This window comes from Argiope bruennichi, chromosome 2, assembly GCF_947563725.1.
Source record: "Argiope bruennichi chromosome 2, qqArgBrue1.1, whole genome shotgun sequence".
Taxonomy (NCBI): domain Eukaryota; kingdom Metazoa; phylum Arthropoda; class Arachnida; order Araneae; family Araneidae; genus Argiope; species Argiope bruennichi.
The window spans coordinates 17,746,144-17,767,699 of NC_079152.1; the positions used below are offsets into that span (position 1 = coordinate 17,746,144).

Here is a 21,556-nt window from a genome sequence, read left to right on the forward strand (position 1 = left end):
GGAAGTCCGTCTGTCCGGGTTTTCAAATGTAAGTTAACACGATAATTGCAAAACGAACAGAGAGATAGAGACATAAAATTCAGTATTTAGATTTAACATCTATAGCGTAGCAATATCATAATTTAAAAGTACAACAATAAGATAAAACAGAGATTCATTTTTCGACCACTATTAGCCATATGCCAGGTATTAATCGCCAAAGATCTCACCATGAATGTTCAGGATAGATTGAGTAAAATTCGCCAAAGAACTCACCATGAATGTTCACGATAGATTGAGTAAAAATCGCCAAATAACTCCCCATGAATGTTCACAATAGATTGAGTAAAAATCGCCAAAGAACTCACCATGAATGTTCATGATAGATTGAGTAAAAATCGCCAAAGAACTTACCATGAAGGTTCACGATAGATTGAGTAAATATCTCTAAAGAACTCACCATGAATGTTCAGGATAGACTGAGTAAAAATCGCCAAAGAACTCACCAGGAATGTTCACGATAAATTGAGTAAAAATGCTAAATTCGCGCCAAAGGTTAATATTTCATATCTATTGCACATCAATGCATGCAATGCGTTCTCTGGGGTAACACTTTTATTAGAGAATATGCGAGAAAGTTTTGAGAGACCACTCCTGCTGAGATATTTTAATACCGTGTTCTTAGTTTTACAATCCTTCCCACATAATTTACAAACCTTTTTAACTATGGATATTTTTTAATTGATAAGGATTTGGATATATTATTTAGAAAGAAATATGGCATTTAGGCGCAATATGGCCAATGAATGGTTGTGGTGCCAATACACCCAAACAAACCTAGCCAAACCTATTACACAGTGTAATTTTTTTCTTCTGTGTATCTATAGACTTTAAAAAGAGCATTTTTCTTGAATACTGCATATTTCATTTTGTTAATCTTCATTACTTTCACGTAATTTATATCTTACAACTAGACATAATTTTAAATTATGTTGCAATTTGCACCTTGAAACTTTCACCGGAATTTTTTTTAAGAAGTAGTTTGAGGAGAACTAAATACAAAATGTTTCTAAAGCTGTTTTCTTCATCCTTTTGAAACAGTTGACCAATATTTTTTTTCTCAAAAAAGTCTTAGAAAAGTTTTCAAGGTTATAAACTTTACCGATTCAGTAAAGGAGAGAAAGTGTTGCACAATACACCTCTTTTAGCTTCAGAGGTGCTAGTGGAAAACCCCTTCCATTTCAAAAGGTGACGATGTTTCTGCTGTTTTAAAAGTTCTGTAGTTTCTTTCAAAGTTTTCAAAATGGCTATTCTCTCAACATTATCACCTCCGACATTAAATGAAATAAAAATTGCACTGAAAAATTTGAAAGCGAAAAGGAAACATGTACCTGCAATAACAAGTGATGCTCTAATTGCAACCCGTCGTCGTGATAAGTATTCAGAGCATAAAATGCCACACATGCTTTTCGCCAAAAACTACGATAATAATAAAATCTAGTACTACAACTCAAGAGGAAGGCAAAGAAAAGTTGAAAAATACTATAACACCTTTTCTGACAAAATATTTTCTAATTGTTGAATACAGCTACAGTAGTATATCAAAAGGTTAATGAAAACGCTTGTTGGTAAAATTTTGGAAGCATAAAATGGCCTTTATTACACATACCTTATTGTATCTCCACTTATAGAGAAATATGTTTTCCCAGAAATTGAAGATGTAGATGAAATAGAAAGTGAACAGATATCCAAATGCTGCATGAATCGATGTTTGATAATATAGGACATTAAATTTAAAATTTTTGCTGTTTAAATGCAAAATTAAAATTTCTATGTGAATAAATATATTTTACATAGAGCGTATTATTTATTTGCCAGTTCATCTTAATAAGATAAAAGGATTTCCACGACTTCTTTCATTTTTTCCCCACCAATGATCATTTTACCCCACAATTCAATTCAGTTATATTAACGTCCCATTTATAAAGCAACACGAGGACTGTTGCCGGCGTCCTGGCATAGGGGTTGCGTATCTTCCTCGTGATCTGGGCGTCCCGGGTTCGAATCCCGATTCGGGCATGGTTGTTCTTCATTTGTGTTCTATCTGTGAGGTGTGTGAATGTGCTCGCCTGTAAAAAGGGGTGGCGCAAGCAAATGTGTATGATTTTCATGAGCTTGCAGTCTGACTTCTGCCCTCGGGTGCTCAGGGGTCTTTACCTTCAGAAGCTACTGCACTCCCTTTCCGTGGTAACGGGGACACGACATCATCATCATCACTAGGACAATTTTGAAACGGACCTTGCAATTTTGAACCGTAGTCAGATGTCGACACCTGAGCTGGTAGCCCCTCCCTCTCCAAACTTTCACACCACACCAGCGGGAGGACGTTTGACCCCGACGAATTTAACATGCATCAAACCCGCTTACATGACGGTTCTCCGATAGAATCGAATCTCAAGCCTGGAATCATCCAGTTCCGAAGCCTCGATTCTACAACCAGGCCACCACAGCTCGCTTTACCCTACAGATATTTCATTTTATCCTATGGCATAAGATAAAATGATTATAGAAACTAGCCTAAAGAAAGTAGGTGTTACTCAGTTGGATTGTTTAAAAAAAGCGAATGAAAAATTGTAGCAATTCTCAGTAGTAAAATAGAATATCTTTCCAAAAAATAAATAAATAGTGAACATAATGTAAGGAATATCATGGCCAATTTTATGGTAATCTTAAGCCACTTTACACTATCTTTTTAATGTACATATGATATTAAAGAAAAGGATTTTTGAGAAGATGCTTTTATCATTTAAGTATTTTTTTCTAATTCTAGTAACTTGTCTTTAAATATTTTTCATGATTTCAACAACTTCGTGATGATGAAAATTGAAATTCAATATATAATAATAACTAAAAAAAAACTGAAAAAATATTTAATAAAAAATAATTTTTCAAAGCGTACTTTTATTTGTTTATTAAAAAATTAGAATTTATTACAATTATTTCTTGCAGCTTATTTTTACTGATTAGTCTTTGGTCTTACGTCTATTATTCATTTCATAAATATTTTAAAACTGGACTTTAAAATATTTTCTCCTAAATATATTAACTGAACGATGCTATTTATATAGTATGAAAAGATTATTATATTCATTAATTAACTATTTAGTTCTAACAATTCTAAAACAGTGTTAATTTCTTTATTTAAAAAAGAAATTTGAACAAAAAGTAAAGAGTTTTAGAAATCTAATACATCTGAAAGAACGAAAAATCGATTTCAAAATTTCATCTTTTCAAAAACGAAACAAATCGAATTAAATAAACACTTGCAGTAAGTATTGATAATTGATGATTGATTGCTCACTTGATAAAGTGTTTACTCATTTTTTGATGATTACATATGTAGGCAGTAAAGTCACCTTCATAAATAACATCATATTTTTATAGCTTTTAAATAGCATCTTATAGAGGAAAGTAACTGCTCTATTTAATTAAATTTCAACCTTTCTACAAAAGCAATTCTACGGAATTCATCGGAAAACAAATCAAAGAGAGAGGAAAACACAGGAAAACAAATCAAGATATATTGAAGAAAGATCAAATTTCCTCTTTTGTCGGATGGAACAAAAATAGACCATTAATTCGAAAAAATTGCGACGGTAAAATTCTTTTATAAACTGTAACATATCTCAATCGATATAATCAAAGAAGTGGATTCGCAATCGAAATTCTAAAAGAAATATCACTCGAGTTTGAAAGAAATTGCAAGGAAATAGAATAGTGTTCAACTGATATTAGATAATATTTTATTTGCAATTAAAATACAACTCACATTTTTTTTTAATTTTTTTATTAATTGCATGTTCTGCTTCCGTGGGAAATTGCAGAACCAGAGTAAAGCCGAAAGTAATAGAAAACGCTTATCTGAAAAGCTCGTCATAGAATATCTAAATTTAATTTTCAATTTGTGATTTGAGTAATTAAAAAAAGTGAAATTAGATTACAAATATTTCCAGATTTGTCAAACTAAATGAATACTTAAAATATATATTTTAAAAGTTTAATTATTTGAATTACGTTTTGGCAACCAAGTAAATATTCTTACAAGAATGTGAATGATAATAACATTTGAAAATACTAATGATACTAATAATTAACTATTCTAATTCTTAATGATACTAATACGTAATGATATTGTTTAAAAAGATTACTTAAAATGCCGCGTTTCTAACCGCGTGTCATATATTTAAATATGTACTCTCTGAAAACAAAACTGCAATTTCAAACAACTTAACTGAATTACACTAGAAACTTAACTAATGTTCTGATTCTTAATGATGCTAATACTTAAAAAGATACTTAAAATCCTATGCTTTCTATCGCGTAACATATATGAAAATATGTATTTTCTGAAAGAAAAATTGAAACTTAAAACAATCGATCGATATTATGGCTGTTAGGAATATTGCTTTCATAAATCGTTGTACGTGAAGAGGTAATAAAAATAATTACAAATAACTTACTACATAAGATTGAAAAGCAATTCAGATTTTGGTGCAATAACAGAATATAATGGAATTTATATAAAAAGGATGAAGCATATATGTATTCATTTAGACAAACCGAAATTTATTATCATTTTCCTTTCCAAAATGGAATCAAATGATATGCAGCTTAAAAGTTTAGCATTCATCTTTAGAATATGACATGAACATTGCCGGACAGAACTGCACGAAACCATTAATGATTTTAAGTAAATTTAACAGACAAAAATTCCCTGAGCCCCACTTGTTTGATGCCTTCTTCATGGCAGTATATGCTTTCATGTTTTCTTTATTACTGCATAACATTTGGAAGTCAAAACAGTAATTGTTCATCCCACACACTCCAGATCAAGCACCATGCAACTTCTTTTTTTATTTCATCAAACGTAATCCAAGAAAGGCAACATCAGTTTTAAATAAAATATCAAAAGATGATATCTGATATGTGTTCTAGAATCTAGATGATATCTATATGTGTTCTATATCATATTATATGTATGACAGAAACATTATATACAACTCGAAAGGGACTTCTTTGAAACATCTCAAATTCATTTGAATGCTGACAATGTATTTTAGGAGTAACGAATGTAGTCTCGTTATTTTTTAGTTTGAATTCGATTGTTCCAATTCTTTTTACTTTCTCGTACACGTAGTAGTATAGAGAAAGTATAGTAATTGTCAAAAAATTCGAATCCAAGATTCTGACAAATTTCCACATTTTAGACATCTCTAAGTTTGAAAAACACATTTTTAGAAAATATCCGTCTGTCTGTCTGTGACAAAGATAACTCAGAAATTCTTTGAGCCAGACGTATTAATATGGTCTTTGCACTGGATTTGAAGATTTCCATCAAATTTTGAGTAAAATCTGTTCAGTGGAAGTGCGCCTGTCCGACTGTTCGGATTCGTTAACACAATAACTACAAAACAAAGAGAGCTAGATAGATCTGATTCGGTAAAGAGATTTAACATCTATAGTGTATTCACTTGTGAAATTTTGAGACAAAACACCAACAAAAGGTTGACTGTCTGTACTTTCAGAAACATGTAAACGCGACAATTCAAAAACGCAATGATTTATATATAGTAAATTTGATATATGATTTTGTGAGTACAAGTGCAGAATTTGCAGACAGATTGTTTCAATTGATTGAAAAAAACGTGTCTTAAGCACAGAATAGATTTTTCGGGTATTATTAATCGCATGCCAGGGATTAATCACCAAATAATTCGTGAAGAATGCTTCCATAGAAGTGCTAAATTCACCCACATGCAAATATTTCGTAACTATTGTACAGCAGTGCCATGCGTGACGTTTTCTAGCATGAAGAGTTTATTATAAAATTTATGAGAAATTTTTGGAGAAATTTCTCTTCTTGGGTTTTAATAAAAAAGATTTTCCGAGGATCTTTTGGCATTTTTAATATGTAACCGCAGTAACCACACAACGTTTCCCATGTGTCAACTTATTCACTTCATTTTATCTCCTGTATTCAGTTTTCAATATATTTTTATTCTTTGTTAATATTTGTCGATTTTATGCTGATAAACTGCACGTACATTCGTTGCCTGTCTATCAAATCAGGTCTCAGATTAGTGAAGGGAACTTCCTCGGGGTTCTTTTATTAGGATTGATGTGGACAAAATGAGAATTTCGGAAAGTGACACAAGGCAAATGCTCATCTTATCCAATGTTAACCCCTTAATATTTCCTAATCTGGGTCTTTCATCTTGGGAACTCGCTCCGTCTCTGTCTGTCTGTCTCTTTTTCATTTATCGCAGGACAGTTTCAATGAGGGAAGTGTAGAAATTTCCTTCTCTTCTAAGAGTTTTTCTAGATAAAATTCATTTACAGAATGCTGTTATGAATTTAGATTTCCAAAAACAGCAGTATTTGTAACTGTTATGTTTTCTAGGTGGAAATAGCAAATTGTCTCATAGAAAAATGATTGGCCTTTATTACTTGTCAGACGGGGAAAAAAAAAGAAAAGAAAATCAAGAAATAGCTTGGTCAGGCAGGTTTTTTTTTTTTGTCAGACGTGGAAAAAAACAACAACTAGAAATAGTTTGGTTAAGCAGTTTTTTTTTTTTTTTTTTTTTTTTTTTTTTGTGTGTGTGTGTGTGTGTGTGTTCTTGTAAAATCGTGTTTTTGTGGAGGAAATGTTTTAGATATGAATCATATACTGATTACATATGAAATTTTTTTTTATCTTACCTACATATGAACTTGCTCTTTAAATAAAAATTGATGAATGCGTTAAATTTAACACGTTATTCGAATTGGCAAGTGCATTAATTGCATTGTTGATATAGCATGTGAGCTGAAAGATTCGTATTCGGATAATGTCATACAGCGCCATCTCACAAAATTTTTGTGGTACCAGTAGGTTATCACCCTATGACAACAATACAAGTACCATAAAAATTTACGATATAGCACTATATGACATTGTCAGCACGAGAGCAGATAGAAAAAAAAGGCTCTAATTGTTAATTATTAAAAAAAATGTTTTTTGCGTGTGCATAAAATTGCACATTTTCAGAAAAGATATCTATATATATAAAATTTAAAAGCAAAACCTTATCTAAATATACAATTTTATCCAAATCATTAGAGCCGTTTCCGAGATACACGAAATAAATAAATTTATAAATATACTAGAATTGCTCGTTTGAAGTTATAGGATAATGAATTTGTTCTGAAAATACAAGATTAGACTTGTTTTGCACTACTTGATCTAGCATATCCTGTTACATTTATGACTCATTGTTTTATGATAAATTGGAAATGTGATATCCTTCGTTGAACAAACGATAAAACAACGCACAAAGCAAATATGACTTATTTTTGAGAAACAAATATGACTTATCTCAATTTCCATCTCTATAAATAACAAAGATGAAAGTGTGTGTTGCCGTTCTGAAGGCCAAACTGTTTGCTCCTCAGCTTCAAATGTAATACATATATACCTAAGTGGGTGGTACACTTCTGAGCGATTTTTTTTTCAAATTGTAATTAGAATTTTAATTAATTTAAAAAAATAATCTAGATTTTAATGTTTTTTTCGTGATAACATTCGACGGTATGATTCTGTGAAAATAAATTTTATACTGTTTCAAAATTTAAAAATAAATGATGAATAAATGATATTTTTAATGATACCATTTTAAGAGTCGAGCATGTTTTTGCTCTGAATTTTGATTACTTTGCCTTGAATTGAACTTTCAAAAATGGATTACATTGTTGCCTTGCAATTCAAACAGTCTTTGCCGTTTCATTAAATATTTAATCTTGTGATTTTCATCGTGGTTAAAAGCTAAAGAAAAAGAATTCTGTTAAATACCAGTGTATTTTACAAAATAAAACCACCCAAAACTTTCTCTCATACTCTGTAATATAGGTGTTATCCCAGAAGACGTCTTGCATGAATTGGCGTACAATAATTATGAAATACTAACTTTTGGCGTGAATCTAGCATTTTTAATATATATATTCTGTATCTTTGGCGATTAATTCCTGGTATCGGTTAATAGTATTCGAAAATGGAATAGATATTTTAGTCAAGTTTCCCCTAATTGACTGAAACAAAAATGTGACATAAAGCTGCACTTGTGTCACAAATGATTTACCAAATTTCACATATTTATGTTAATGCATTTTTAGGTCATCGTGTTTATATTCTTCTGAAAGTATAGACGTGACCGCAAATGAAATCATTGGTCACATTTTTGTTTTGTTGTTGTTTCAATAAGTTGGAGGAAACGTGTAAACGTGTCTGAAACACAAATTCGATTTTCATATACTATTTACCGCATGCAGGGATTAATCGCCAAAAAACTCGCCAAGGATGAACGATAGATTGAATAAAAATGCTAAATTCACACCTTAACTAGTGTACACCAGTGGCGTTAAAGACATTCTCTGGTATGACAAGTTTATTAGAGAGTATGCTAGAAAGTTTGGGGGCGAATACTCACCCTAGTTCAAAAAATAAATGGAATGACATTATTGATAATTATTCAATTACTCATTGATTATGATTAGGTAATATCTATATATTATTCCGATTTCTCATGTAATGAATTCTTAAAGTTTCAAGACCGAGCCTAAATTTTATCTGTGCTTACCATCTTTTCCTTTTAGATTTTGCTCCTTCTTCAAAAATACTACTTAAACCGAATTAAGAGTAGCTAGTAAAGCATGAGGTAAGCAGTTTCCATTATCCGTAAGCACGTATCGGATTGCTTACGTTTTCACCTTCTTTCGATTTTGCCTGATTAAAGTCACCCTGGTATTCACCAAAGTTTGGCTCCTTTAAAAGCGCATGCTAATTTGTGATGAATTTTATGTACGGAATGATGTACTGTCTTCGATGTTGTGGATGTTTTTTTTGTGCATTATTTCTTGGCTGATTCGAAAACATAAGGGGGCTTCCATTAAAAAAATATATTTATTTAAAAGTTGGAATTAAAAAACTAGATTAAAATATTTATAAAGAAAGAGAAAGCAATAAATTTGATATTAAAAATGGTATAAAAATTTATTTTGAATATTTTACAGCCTTGCAAAGAATACGTAAATTATATATAAAAATTAAATAAGGATTTAATAATGAATTAAACTGCTTAATAAAAATTAAATAAGGATTTAATAAGAAATTAAATAGCATAATAAGAATAAAATAATGATTCAAAAAGGAATTAAATAATTTCACAGCTTTCGAAAAATATGAAATTAATAAATACAAATTAAATAATGATTTATTAATGAATTAAATAATTTCATAGTTTAGAAAAAAAAACGTAATTAATAAATAAAAATTAAATATTGACTAAAAAACAATAACTGTTTTTTTTTAAATTTTGAAACCTAAATTTTTTATATAGGTAATTTAACAGTATTTGAATGCAATAATTGTTTAATAAACCCTAAAATTAACAAAGAACTCTAAGATTTTTATAAAGGTTATTTTTTAATGAATATATTTTACAGCATTTCACCTGTTAGTAAGTGGCAGGAATTAAGGGCTCTAAAAATAATTATAAGTCTATAATTATTTTTATAATAATTATAATTATATAAATAAAATCTCAATTTCTTTTTAACTAGAAAAAGCAATTTATATTTTAAATCTATCATTTACAAACTACTGTTCTATTCCCAAATGGACCAAAAAATTTCAGTTATGAAAAATATTTTAACATTATTTTAATTGTTTGATATTTTTGCATTATGTTATGGTAGGGCCATCGAGAAATTTCCAACCGACAACTACTACGAATAACAACGTTCGAATTGGTCAAGTTTTATTATATTTTATTGTGGTGTCTTTATAATTTGCATTTCTCTTTCCCCTTTTGTGAATGATTCCCCTCTTTGCACGATTTCTGTGATTTATCTTCATTATTATTTGAAAAAAAAATGCAAATGCTGTATTGTTTTCTCTTCTGAATGTGAACGTGTTATTTTATAAATAATAATGTTTAAACTCTATGTTGATGATGTTCATGTGGTTGTGCCTGTAATTGTTGTTATTCCAATTGTTGGAAACTCTAAATGTGTTTGCTGTATACGCGAAATGAAATGAAAGGAAAAAAATGATAATTATTTCAGTTTGCAACTGAAATTCTGTCACTTGTACATCCTAAAATGATCAATGTTGTCTGGTCAGCAGCTAAAAAGTATGACTTAGCACAATTTTATTAAGGAGATTTAATGTTCTTCTATTTTAAAGAAAGATAGAATTTTCTTCTGGTAAGTAATTTTTTCTCATGAACTTTTAATAAATAATGCTGATGCATATTCAAATTGGTTAATTAGCAATCAAATGGCCTATATTATTTTAGATAACAGATAACTTTATATACCAGAAATTGTTATAACTCACTTTTGTGCTATTGCGATAGTTATTAATGTAATATAATACAAAATAATAGAAATAGTAATACAAAGCCTGTCTCTGATTACAAAAAATTATTGTAAAGTAATTATTATAATTTGGTTTTTTCGTTATATTTTAAAGACATTAGTACATTTTTAAAATAAAGCCACTTACTTCAAACAAATTTTATTTGAATATTCCTGGCATCTCGAAGAATGTCAAAGCAGTATTTCAAGTCAAGACAAGTGTTGCCAACATTTCAATTATCAGTCTAAAACACTACATCCATGATCCTAATTTAGAGTGTATCAATAGGGCTGAAAATTTCAATAAATTTCTATTTAAATATCCTTGGTATCTCGATGTATGTCAAAGCAGTAACAATTTTGTAAAATATTGTCCAACATTTCAACTATCACGATAAACACCCCATTTTTTTTTTGTCCAGATTTAGAGTGTTTCAATATGGTTGCAAATTTCAATAAATTACTATGTGAATATCCTTGGTATCTCAATGAATGTCAATTCTTGTACAGCATTGTCCAACATTTTATCTATCACTATATATACACCATTTCTTTAATCCTAATTTAAAGTGTCTCAATATTTTCAACTGGCGTTGCAAACATTCTGTTCTTTAGTTACTTTTATGTCCCTTACGTATGTTCAAAATTGATATTGAACTAGAATGGTCGATTCGAATTCAAGTAATCAAAAGCACATTAAGCTATTTCCTTCGTTGAAGCTATTTTGATGACAATAGAAAATAAAATTGCTGAACTAAAAAAATTAAGTACACAGTACAAATGCTATAGTTTATTTCCAGCGATTGTTTCGTAATACATTTTGTAACCAAGTAAGAATTTTAAAACACCCTGTATTTGTACTCCCAATAACATCTTTAACATGTTAATAACTATATATTAACCCTAATTCAATTACAGATTTATGTTCTGTTTTTTTACTATCAATATTATTCTATCTAATTCTCTGAAAAGAGTGTATGAATTACTTCTTTTAATTATAGAAATATATCTCTCAACCAATGAAAAAATTATATTTTTACCTTCTTGTCACCCTAAGCTCGTCTCATTCTCAAAATTAGAATTTTGAATTACGTCTTTGATATTTTTTGGAAAGTCATGAATATATCACAAGCATTCTCAATAAATACTGCCAAATTTTCAAACTAACTCTTTTCAACTGTAATCTTCGTTAAAACAACTTGCATAAACAACCAAAAAATGACTTATCACAGATTTTATCCGTCGGTGATTTATCTCCCTCCATTTACTATTTTCTAAATATGTTTCCCATTCTGAAAAACGGTTTATCTAAATAATGATATCTTTTCTGAAATCTAATAAAATAAGAAAAAGAAAAGAAACAAGAATGTGTCGTTACTTTATTTGAAAATTCCTTCCTTTTCGTCTGCAACCATATTTTGCAAAATATTATAAATTATTTGTTTGATCATCTTTCTTCTAAATCATTTTATTTCTTTGTTTATACGGTATGTTTTTACAAAAAGCGAATGCTTCTATGCATATAAGAATTTGTATCTTGACTCTGGGACATCAATTCTTTAAAAGAATGTCAAGTGTATAGTTTGGGTCTTTAAGGTTAAGGATTTATAATAGGTTGCATCAACGATAAACGATTCTGGAACATGAAAAAGATCAGCAATAACTTAGAAACTGTAGAATAATTCATTCAGTTAATGGTATTCCTTCCAATAAAGGTAAACCATAAAATGACTTGCTTCACTTGGGTTAAAATTCTATAGAATTATTATCCATAGTTTGTTGCTCGAAAAATGTATTTCTTTTATAAAAAATGAACAAATATTCTTTTACAGATCTGAGGGACTATCTCCAAACACAGCAGTGATAGAAGTTGAGCCCACTGCTCAACCCTCTTCTCTTTCGCCTGATCTAGACCCCCCGCCAACCAATCAAGAGCTTGAAGAAGATAATTTCTGCACCTGTGAAGAGGTGCTGAGGGCATTTTGCTGCTTCTGTTGGTGCTCTTCAAGTGAGCAAAACAATTCTGAAGCTCCCAGGAGCACACGGATGGGCAGCTCAAGAGAAAACAAGCTAGTGGTCCTAGGACCAGGAGGCGTCGGCAAAACGTCTCTTGTCGTCCAGTACTTAGAAGGGTTCTTCACTTCCACTTACAAGCCAACCGTGGAGGACTACTACCGACATACGATCAAAATGCCAGGTAAAGTTTGTTCTTGATTTTACTTCCTGCTTTTTCATATGGAATATTTTCATTTAACTTCGCTTATTTCATGTTTACGATCATCATATTCCATGAATGGAATTTTGTACTTGATTTTCCATTCACTGCCTGTTGAATTAAGAGTTAAAAAAATTGTACAAATGTAATACGACAACGATAACACGGGATTTAATTATAATTAATTCTTAAATATCACCAGGATGATTGAGTTTAACTACATAATGTTAAGGAAATATACAATGACAAATCCATCAAACTTAATAGCAGACTAAGACTTTTCATGCTACCTGTGATTCATGTGCAAAACACAGGTAGCAAAACTGTAGATGTAGATGTATAAATGAAACAGCAATTGCAACAATAAACAACATATAATCAAACAGCCAATCATTACTAAGCAATACCCTCAGGGTGCAGCTAGAAAGCTCGCTCCAGAATCAACACTTTAGAGAGAACATTCACTGAATCGCTGAGAGTTCGGTTTAAGTAATTTCCAAGACTGGGCCAAGAATCTTCTCGAAGGATTGCAAGATATCGAGACATGATAAAAATATCGCCTTTATTATTGTATTTTCAATATATATATATATATATATATATATATATATATATCCTCTCTTTTAGTATGAGGCCCACTTCACAGGGAGAAATATAAATTCGCAATTATATTCATTATGTGGTGTAAAAAGTGGCAATGAATAGAAAAATCAGAAAAAGAATTATTTACAAAGAGTGGTATTATCAACACTTGCATTGTTCAATTAAATTAAATTCTTAGATAAAATGGTTTTTTTCAATGGTTTTAAAAAACATATTGGTGCAGTCATTAAGTTTTCATGAAGTTTAATGAAGCGAAGTTCCAATTTAACTAAACATAAAGTCACAGATAATATAAAAATTTTATGCGTTACTAAATTTTTATTTTCTTGTGTAAAAAGTATAGAGAAGGTATTGTAATCGTCGAAAATTTCGAGCACGAGATTTTAAAGAATCCTCACATTTTAGACCTCCTTGAGTTCGAAAAGCACATTTTTGGGAAATATCTGTCTGTCCCTCTGTTCTGTGTGGGATAATGTTAACTCAAAAACGCTTTGAGCTTCCATCAGTTTTTTTTAATTTCTATGAAATTTTAAGGAAAATTCATTCTGAGAAGATCCGTCTGTCCTAATGATGGAGTATATGTTAAGACAACAACTACAAACCGAAGAGAGCTATATGGATGAAATTTGACACTCACATTTCACATCTATGATGTAGACATCTATCGAATTTTGAGCTAAATGAAACCAGCAGTTAAATGTCTGTCTATACCTTCAGAAGCTTGTAAACGCGATAGTTCGAAAACGCCTTGACTTTTATATCAAATTTGTTATGTCCTTTTATGACTACGGTAATATTTCAGTGCCGGTTGGAAAAAAGAAACCCAATTCGATTTCGGATACTATTAACTGCATGCCAGAGATTAATCGCCAAAAAGTCTCACCAAAGATCATATAACAGATTCAGTGAAAATGCTAAATTCGCAACAAAGGTTAAAATTTCGTAACTCTTTTACGCCAAGGCGTTTTCTGGAATAACACCTTTATCCGAAAATAGAAACCTTTATTATAAGCCTTTATAAGAAAGTATAGATTTGTATCAAATTTTTGTTTCAGCCCATTGGGAAAAACGCATCTAAAAGACAAATTCTATTTTCGGATACTATTAACCACATTTCAGAGATTAATCGCTAAAAAATTCGTCAAGGATCACACAATAAATTCAGTGAAAATGCTAAATTTATATCAAAATGAATATTTCGTAAATATTGTATTCCAATACCAAGTAAAGCATTCGCTGCCTTATCCAAGAAACGCAATTTTTTGAGAGAGATAAGGGGATAGTAACTTTATAAGAAAGTATGCTAGAAGGTTTTTAGGAGACCACTCCCCTAGGTTATCAATGCATTTTCTTTTTTTTTTTTGCCTTAAAAGAACAACCCTCGGGGGGTGGGGCACCTCGAAATGAGGATGAGATGCTTCCGGCGTGGTTGTTGGATATCGCCACCCTGGAGAGTGCACAAATAGGTGGAGGATCTGACTCCTCCCATCGATGACGGGACGTACTTCCTTCGGGGAGGGTTGTACCGTGGCCGGTGATGGCCTTTAGGACTAAACCACAGTTCCCACCAGTGTTGCTGTTGCGGCGGTCCGCTATTCAGTCTTATGGTTTAAATCCGTGTGCCTTCGTGGTGGGTTGAAGAGTCAGATGGTTGACTTGACTTACCTTAAAAGAGCTCCCATTGAGGGCACCTTAAAATGAAGATTAGAAGCTTCCGTTATGATGGTCAGATCTTGCTACCAGGGTGAGTACAGAGAGAGGGGTGTGTGGCTACCTCCCATCAATGACGTGACATACTTCCCAAGGGAAGGGTTATACCGTGGCAGGTAATGACCTTTTAGGACTAAACCACTGTTCCAGCCAGTGTGTGTGGCTGTCTCGCTGGTCCGGCCATTCAGTTTGTCCATCGGGTAATAATATTATATATATATATATATATATATATATATATATATATATATATATATATATATATATATATATATATATATATATATATATTCTGGCATGACGTTTACAACTTGTTGTCTTCAACAGCCTGATTTCACATATAGTAATTTTAATCTTTGTAGCCTGGTAATATTTCGAATATTTCTTGCATTTACGGAAGTTAAATAAGTCTTTAGTCAAATATCTTAACTTTTTTTTATCAAGTTGCTATTTATTTTTTGATGATAAAGCACACTTTTTGTGACATTTTGATCATAAACAATGCTGGTTATATCATTTGATATATTACAAATGACAATCACGTATAGAAGTTGCAGGAATGAAAAGTTAGTCCAATATGGTTAATTCCCCAGAAGCTAGTGAACGAAGCGGAACGATCTCTCTTATGTACCATTAATTAAAATCCGACATCTAAGAGAACTCATATTAAAGAATTTTCAGCAAAGCATTGAAGTATAACAAATGGAAGGCGAAATTTAATCTCAACTTAGAGGCAAATATAACCTCCAAGTTGAAATCTGCATAATAATTAGCATATCGGAAACAGAATACGGAGTAAATTTTCTCTGCACATTTAATATGGATCTTTCAGATTCGAGATAAGTAAAATTTTGTGTTTGTTAGAATAAAGAGAAAGGTTACACGGAATTTATACGATATGTGATTCACTCATATATATATATTTGTCTATATGTATATTGTTTTTTGTTCTCATTGAATATAGAATAAGTGATTTACTCACTCAGGTATACTTTTTACGACTGCATTTTTTTGTATTCCATTCAATTGAGAAAAAGGTTGCATGGAATTTATATGATATATGAATCACTCACTCAGATATTTTTCTTGCGGCTAAACGCTTTGTGTTTCTAGAGAACGGTTGCATCGAATTTATAGGATACGTGGTTTACTCACTCAGATATTTCTTGCAGCTAAATTTTTTTGTGTTTCATTGAATATTGAGATAAAGAATGATTAAATAGAATTTAATGATTAATAGAATGATTTACTCACTCAGATACTTTTTGCAGCTAATTTTTTTTTGTCTTTCATTGAATATTGAGATTAAGAATGATTAATTAGAATTTATAGGATGTCTGAGTTACTCAATGAGATATCCTTTTTGCAGTTAAATTGCTTGTGTTTCATTGAATTTAAAGAAAGGTTACATGGAATTTATAAGATACCTGATTTACTTACTCAGATATTTTCTTTTGTGGATAAATTTTTTATGTCTCATTGAATATAGAGAACGGTTACATGGAAATTATAGGATACCCTATTTACTCACTAAAATATATTTTTTGCAGTTAAATTTTTTGTTTCATTGAATAGATAGAAAGGTTACATAGGATTTATACGATATATGAATCACACACTCAGATATTTTTCTTGCGGCTAAACGCTTTGTGTTTCTAGAGAACGGTTGCATCGAATTTACGTGATTTACTCACTCAGATATTTTTTGCAGCTAAATTTTTTTTGTGTTTCATTGAATATTGAGATAAGGAATGATTAAATAGAATTTAATGATTAATAGAATGATTTACTCACTCAGATACTTTTTGCAGCTAAATTGTTTGTGTTTCATTGAATATTGAGATGAAGAATGATTAAATAGAATTTAATGATTAATATAATAATTTACTCACTCAGATATTTTTGCAGCTAAATTTTTTTGTGTCTCATTGAATATTGAGATAAAGAATGATCAAATAGAATTTATAGGATGCCTTATTTACACAATGAGATATATTTTTTGCAATTAAATTGTTTGTGTTTCATTGAATATAAAGAACGGTTACATGGAATTTATAAGATACCTGATTTACTTACTCGGATATTTTCTTTTCCGGATAAATTTTTTATGTCTCATTGAATATAGAGAACGGTTACATAGAAATTATAGGATTCGCGATTTACTCACTGAAATATATTTTTTGCAGTGAAATATTTTGTTTCATTGAATAGGTAGAAAGGTTACATAGAATTTATACGATATATGACTCACTCACTCAGCTATGTTACTTGAGGCTAAACGGTTTGTGTTTCTAGAGAGCGGTTACATGGACTTTATAGCAAACGGGATTTACTCACTCAGATATGTTTTTTGCAGCTAAATTATTTTGGGTTTCACTGAATATATAAAACGGCTAAATGGAATTTATAGGATACGTAATTTACTCACTCAGATATGTTTTTTGTGGCTAAATGTTCTGTATTCCCAGAGAATGGTTACATGGAATTTATGGACATGTGATTTTTGCAGCTAAATGTTTGTGTTTCATTAAATATTCAGAACGTTTAAATGGAATTTATAATATGCGGGATTTACTCCCTGCAACAGGTTTTTTTGCATCTTAATTTTTTGTGTTTCATTAAATTTAGAGAGTGGTTACATGAGTTATCATATACATGATTTACTCACTCAGAAATTTTTTTACGGCTCATTGTTCGCTAATCTATTCTATTATAACAAGGATTTCCCTTTCGCGAAGTAAAGCTTCCTTTCGATCACAAACTAAGATTTATTTTTCGTGAAGGAAAAATAATCTTCAATATGTCCAATTTCTTTAAATTCTTTGCGTAGATCACGTGTAGTCAAAAATTCCTATACCAAATTTGACATATTTAAGTTAATGCGTTTTTTAGTTGTTGCGAATTGTGATGCTCGAGAATAGAACCTGGGACCTTGTAGTTCGCAGCCCAGTAACATGACCACGATACAAATGAAATTGCTCCGGTAGCGTAGCTGTTAACTGGCTTATAAGCTATTCATTACAGACTCTCCCTTCAGTGAGTCGGAGGTGAGACGAACGATATGGCTGTTCAGTGGTGATATATTATCTGTTGATTCCAATGCGCCTGTACCCATTTGAGTAGCGCCAAATGTTATGGCGAGTGTGTGTGGGTGAGTGGTTGCTGTTGATGCGTCAAGTGAGTCTGACGACTTTGGTTTGCTGTGGGTAGATGGCGCCACAACAGCTGTACGAAGGTTGAAGGTTCATCGTCTGAGGTCACTAATGTGACGGTTGGAATGAGCGAGGATAGAACCTGGAACCTTGTGATTCGCAGCCCAGTAACATGCCCACGATACAAAAGCGATTGTTCGTGTAGCGTAGCTTTTAACTGGCTTATAAGCTTTCACCACAAACATGAAGATTCTTCAGTATCTCGAGCTCGAATTTTTTTGACAATTACAATGCTTCCTCTATAATCGTATACAAGTAAGTAATACTATTTTACAAAATCATTTAAGACCTTAGCACATTAAGATAAAATAATATATATATATATAATAAAAAAGTAGTTTGTTTTTAGGAAATGAATTGCAAAGTGGAAACGTTTATTTTTAAGGTGGAAATAAGTGTTATCAATATCCTTTATTCAATCAAAGCTCCTCTTTATTCCAGTACCATAACTTAAATGAAAGAAAAAATGAGATATGCCATCTCAAATTCCAAGTTATCATACGAGAACATGATATTTTAGTCACGTGGTATCAATCCAGCAGGAAAACATTATTTTCTCACATGATTTATACTTTGCAATCACCAACGTAAAGAAATGGTTTTAGACCACCTCAAAATCAATCGAGTTCTAAATTTTTTTTTCTCTCGGCTAGACACTTTTTTTAGGAAAAAAATATTTAAAACTGGTATTAAACAATCATGTGACTATCAGATTGCGCATATTTCAATTTTTAGAAAGATTTTTTTTTTCTTTGGAAATCAGGTTTAAACTGATTTCGAATAATCACATGACTAATGAATTGCTCAAACGTCAACTTCTAGAAAGGATATGTTTTTTTTAATCTCAAAATTGTTCCAGCAGCAGTATTTTTTTGAAAATTTATACACACACACACACACACACACACACACACACACACACACACACACACACATATATATATGTGTGTGTGTTTGCAACACATTTCCATTTTCTTCTTTGTGCTCTGCGCTTCTTTGGGCAATAACTTCTTATGACCCTGCCCTTTACTGGCCGGAAAGGAGAATCGATTACATGCCGGACATTTGTTATCACACAAGTTGTAATTTTTTGTTAAGGATAAGTCTCCATATGTGACAACCTTCTTAATCCCCTTTCTAATAGCCTTAAAAGCGAGAAATTGATGCCTCAAAAGCAATAAATCGCCAATGTTCTGTCATATTTTTGGCTTCAGGAACCTCAAAAAATATCTTGTTCCCACATGATAAAAATGCGTAATTTTCCTTCAAATCTCGACAGCAATTCTTTCGAACATTATCCACTACAGATTCATATCAGATATTCAAACCACAAGCGCAAACACAATATCAGTGGAAGAAGAAAGAGTTTTTCATTTTGAGACTGTCGATGGTTTTTCAAAAAATGACAAAATAATAAAGTCATTCACTCTGAAGAAGAAATGTGAAAAGAAATTTGAACTTCTTTTGTGATAGCAGGTGTTGAAAAGTTTTTCTGTTGAATAGAAAAGTAAAAAAAAAAATTCTCGAACTCTCTGTTAAGTCAAGGGAATGCTTTGAAATTGTGTATAAACAAATGACACACGTTCTTAACATATTGTTGCTTAAAATGGCAAGCATGTTTTTCCCCCAGTAAAGTGTGCAAGTTTCTTTTCTGTTTCATTTATTGTATCTTTTATTGGAATGGAGGAAAGGGAAATATTTCAGTTTCAATATCTAGTTTGCTATTTTTCTGATGCAAACATTCAAGCATTCAAACAGTATGTTAAGAATAAAATATCCAATAAAGTTCAGAACATAGTATATGTTTTTTGAAAAGGTCAAAAATAAGAACTTGACGGAAGTTGTTTCCATTTCAGTCGAGTCATTCCCTGCTTTGCTTTAGTGTGTGACTGTCGAAATACTAGAAATTTACTGAAAATTTACTGACAAAAGTAATTATCATAAATTATATTTTATGAATTATATTTTGTCCTTGAAAAGTAATAAATGTGCTTTATATAGCTAGTTTTGTATATTTTAGGCATTCTGTTCTTGGTATTAAAATGTTTACAGGGTATATTTTGGTATTAAATCGATAATTGTTCGCAATTTTGCAATAGACATTCCCTTTCTACATCGTACCATTTTCTATATAAGAATTTAAACTAGATTGTTTTACGGCAGTTGATGCTATCACCCATATCAACATGTAGTAGTACATTGTATCTTTAAATACTTAAACACCAAATTTGCGGCAATATCTTTGGCCGTTCTCAAGTTAATATGAAGAAAGTTTATTGGACACCCAATATATGTATATATATATATATATATATATATATATATATATATATATATATATATATATGTGTGTGTGTGTGTGTGTGTGTGTGTGTGTGTGTGTGTGTGTGTGTGTGTGTGTGTGAGGAAGAGAGAGAGAGAAAGAGAAAGAGAGAGAGAGAAAATGTGTACATATTCCCGTGACACTTGAGACTTATATTCAATGCTAATTCATTACGATAAACGTTTCTTTTTTCCAAAATGGTGCTAGAAATTTACTAAAAATGAACTAACACAAGCAATTAAAGTGTAAACAAAGTATTTTTTTTTTGTATCAAATCCATAATTGATGATAATTTTCAATAGACATTCCCTCTCTATTTTGTACCGTTTCCAAGGTAGGAATGCTAACACCGTTGCAATGCCAATTCGAGAAAGCTTACTAACTCCATTGTGTAACCCATTTCACAGTGAAGCACATGCTGATTTTAAACACCTATAAACTAGATTTGTAGCAATATTTATTGTCGTTCCCAAGTCAATGTAAGATAAAAAGACTTTAGTCTGTTTTTTATGTGTTTGTGGGTGTGGATTGACATTGTTACATTTCACCATATTTGATTCAGGCATTTATCATATAGGGGATCAGATTTATTCCAACGGTGCCCTCTCATCATTATGTCTGGGGCTTATAGAACCATTTCTACAGAAGCCCTTCAAGTGATAACGGGAATTTTGCCAATGGACCTCAGAGCAACGGAAATTTTCACTAAATTTCAAATAAGAACTTCTAGTAATAAAGTTAAAATAGGAAACAAATGCTTCAGCAAAAAAGATTATGAGATGTATTTTGACAAATTCGAACAACATCCTGCAGAATGGTTTATTCACAGTTTTCAAATTAAAATCCCAGATATGGATGGAATAGAAATTTTTACAGATGGTTCAAAAGATGAAAATAAAGTAGGAGCTGCAATAGTAGTATACTACTATGAGAAAGAGATCGATAAAAGTCTTGTGAAATTATCGAACCATGCCACAAGTTTCCAGGCAGAAGTGCAAGCTTTAAAGATGGCCATTGAATATTGTGAAAGGGTGGAGGACGGACAGATGTGCTCAATTTTTT

The 21,556-nt window shown here is 31.2% G+C and overlaps 1 protein-coding gene across 2 annotated transcripts in view; it reads left to right on the forward strand.

Annotated features, from left to right (window-relative positions):
• LOC129961732 (ras-related protein Rap-2a-like) overlaps positions 1–21,556 on the forward strand; it is a 142,955-nt gene that overhangs the window by 37,358 nt on the left and 84,041 nt on the right. Inside the window, exons 2-3 of one of the 2 annotated variants that reach the window (XM_056075281.1) lie at positions 8,668–8,729; positions 12,264–12,628. In XM_056075281.1, coding sequence (XP_055931256.1) covers positions 8,725–8,729; positions 12,264–12,628 — 370 coding nt within the window. In that variant the 5' untranslated portion in view covers positions 8,668–8,724. The remainder of the gene's footprint in view (positions 1–8,667; positions 8,730–12,263; positions 12,629–21,556) is intronic. The other variant, XM_056075282.1, reaches the window with a different exon arrangement.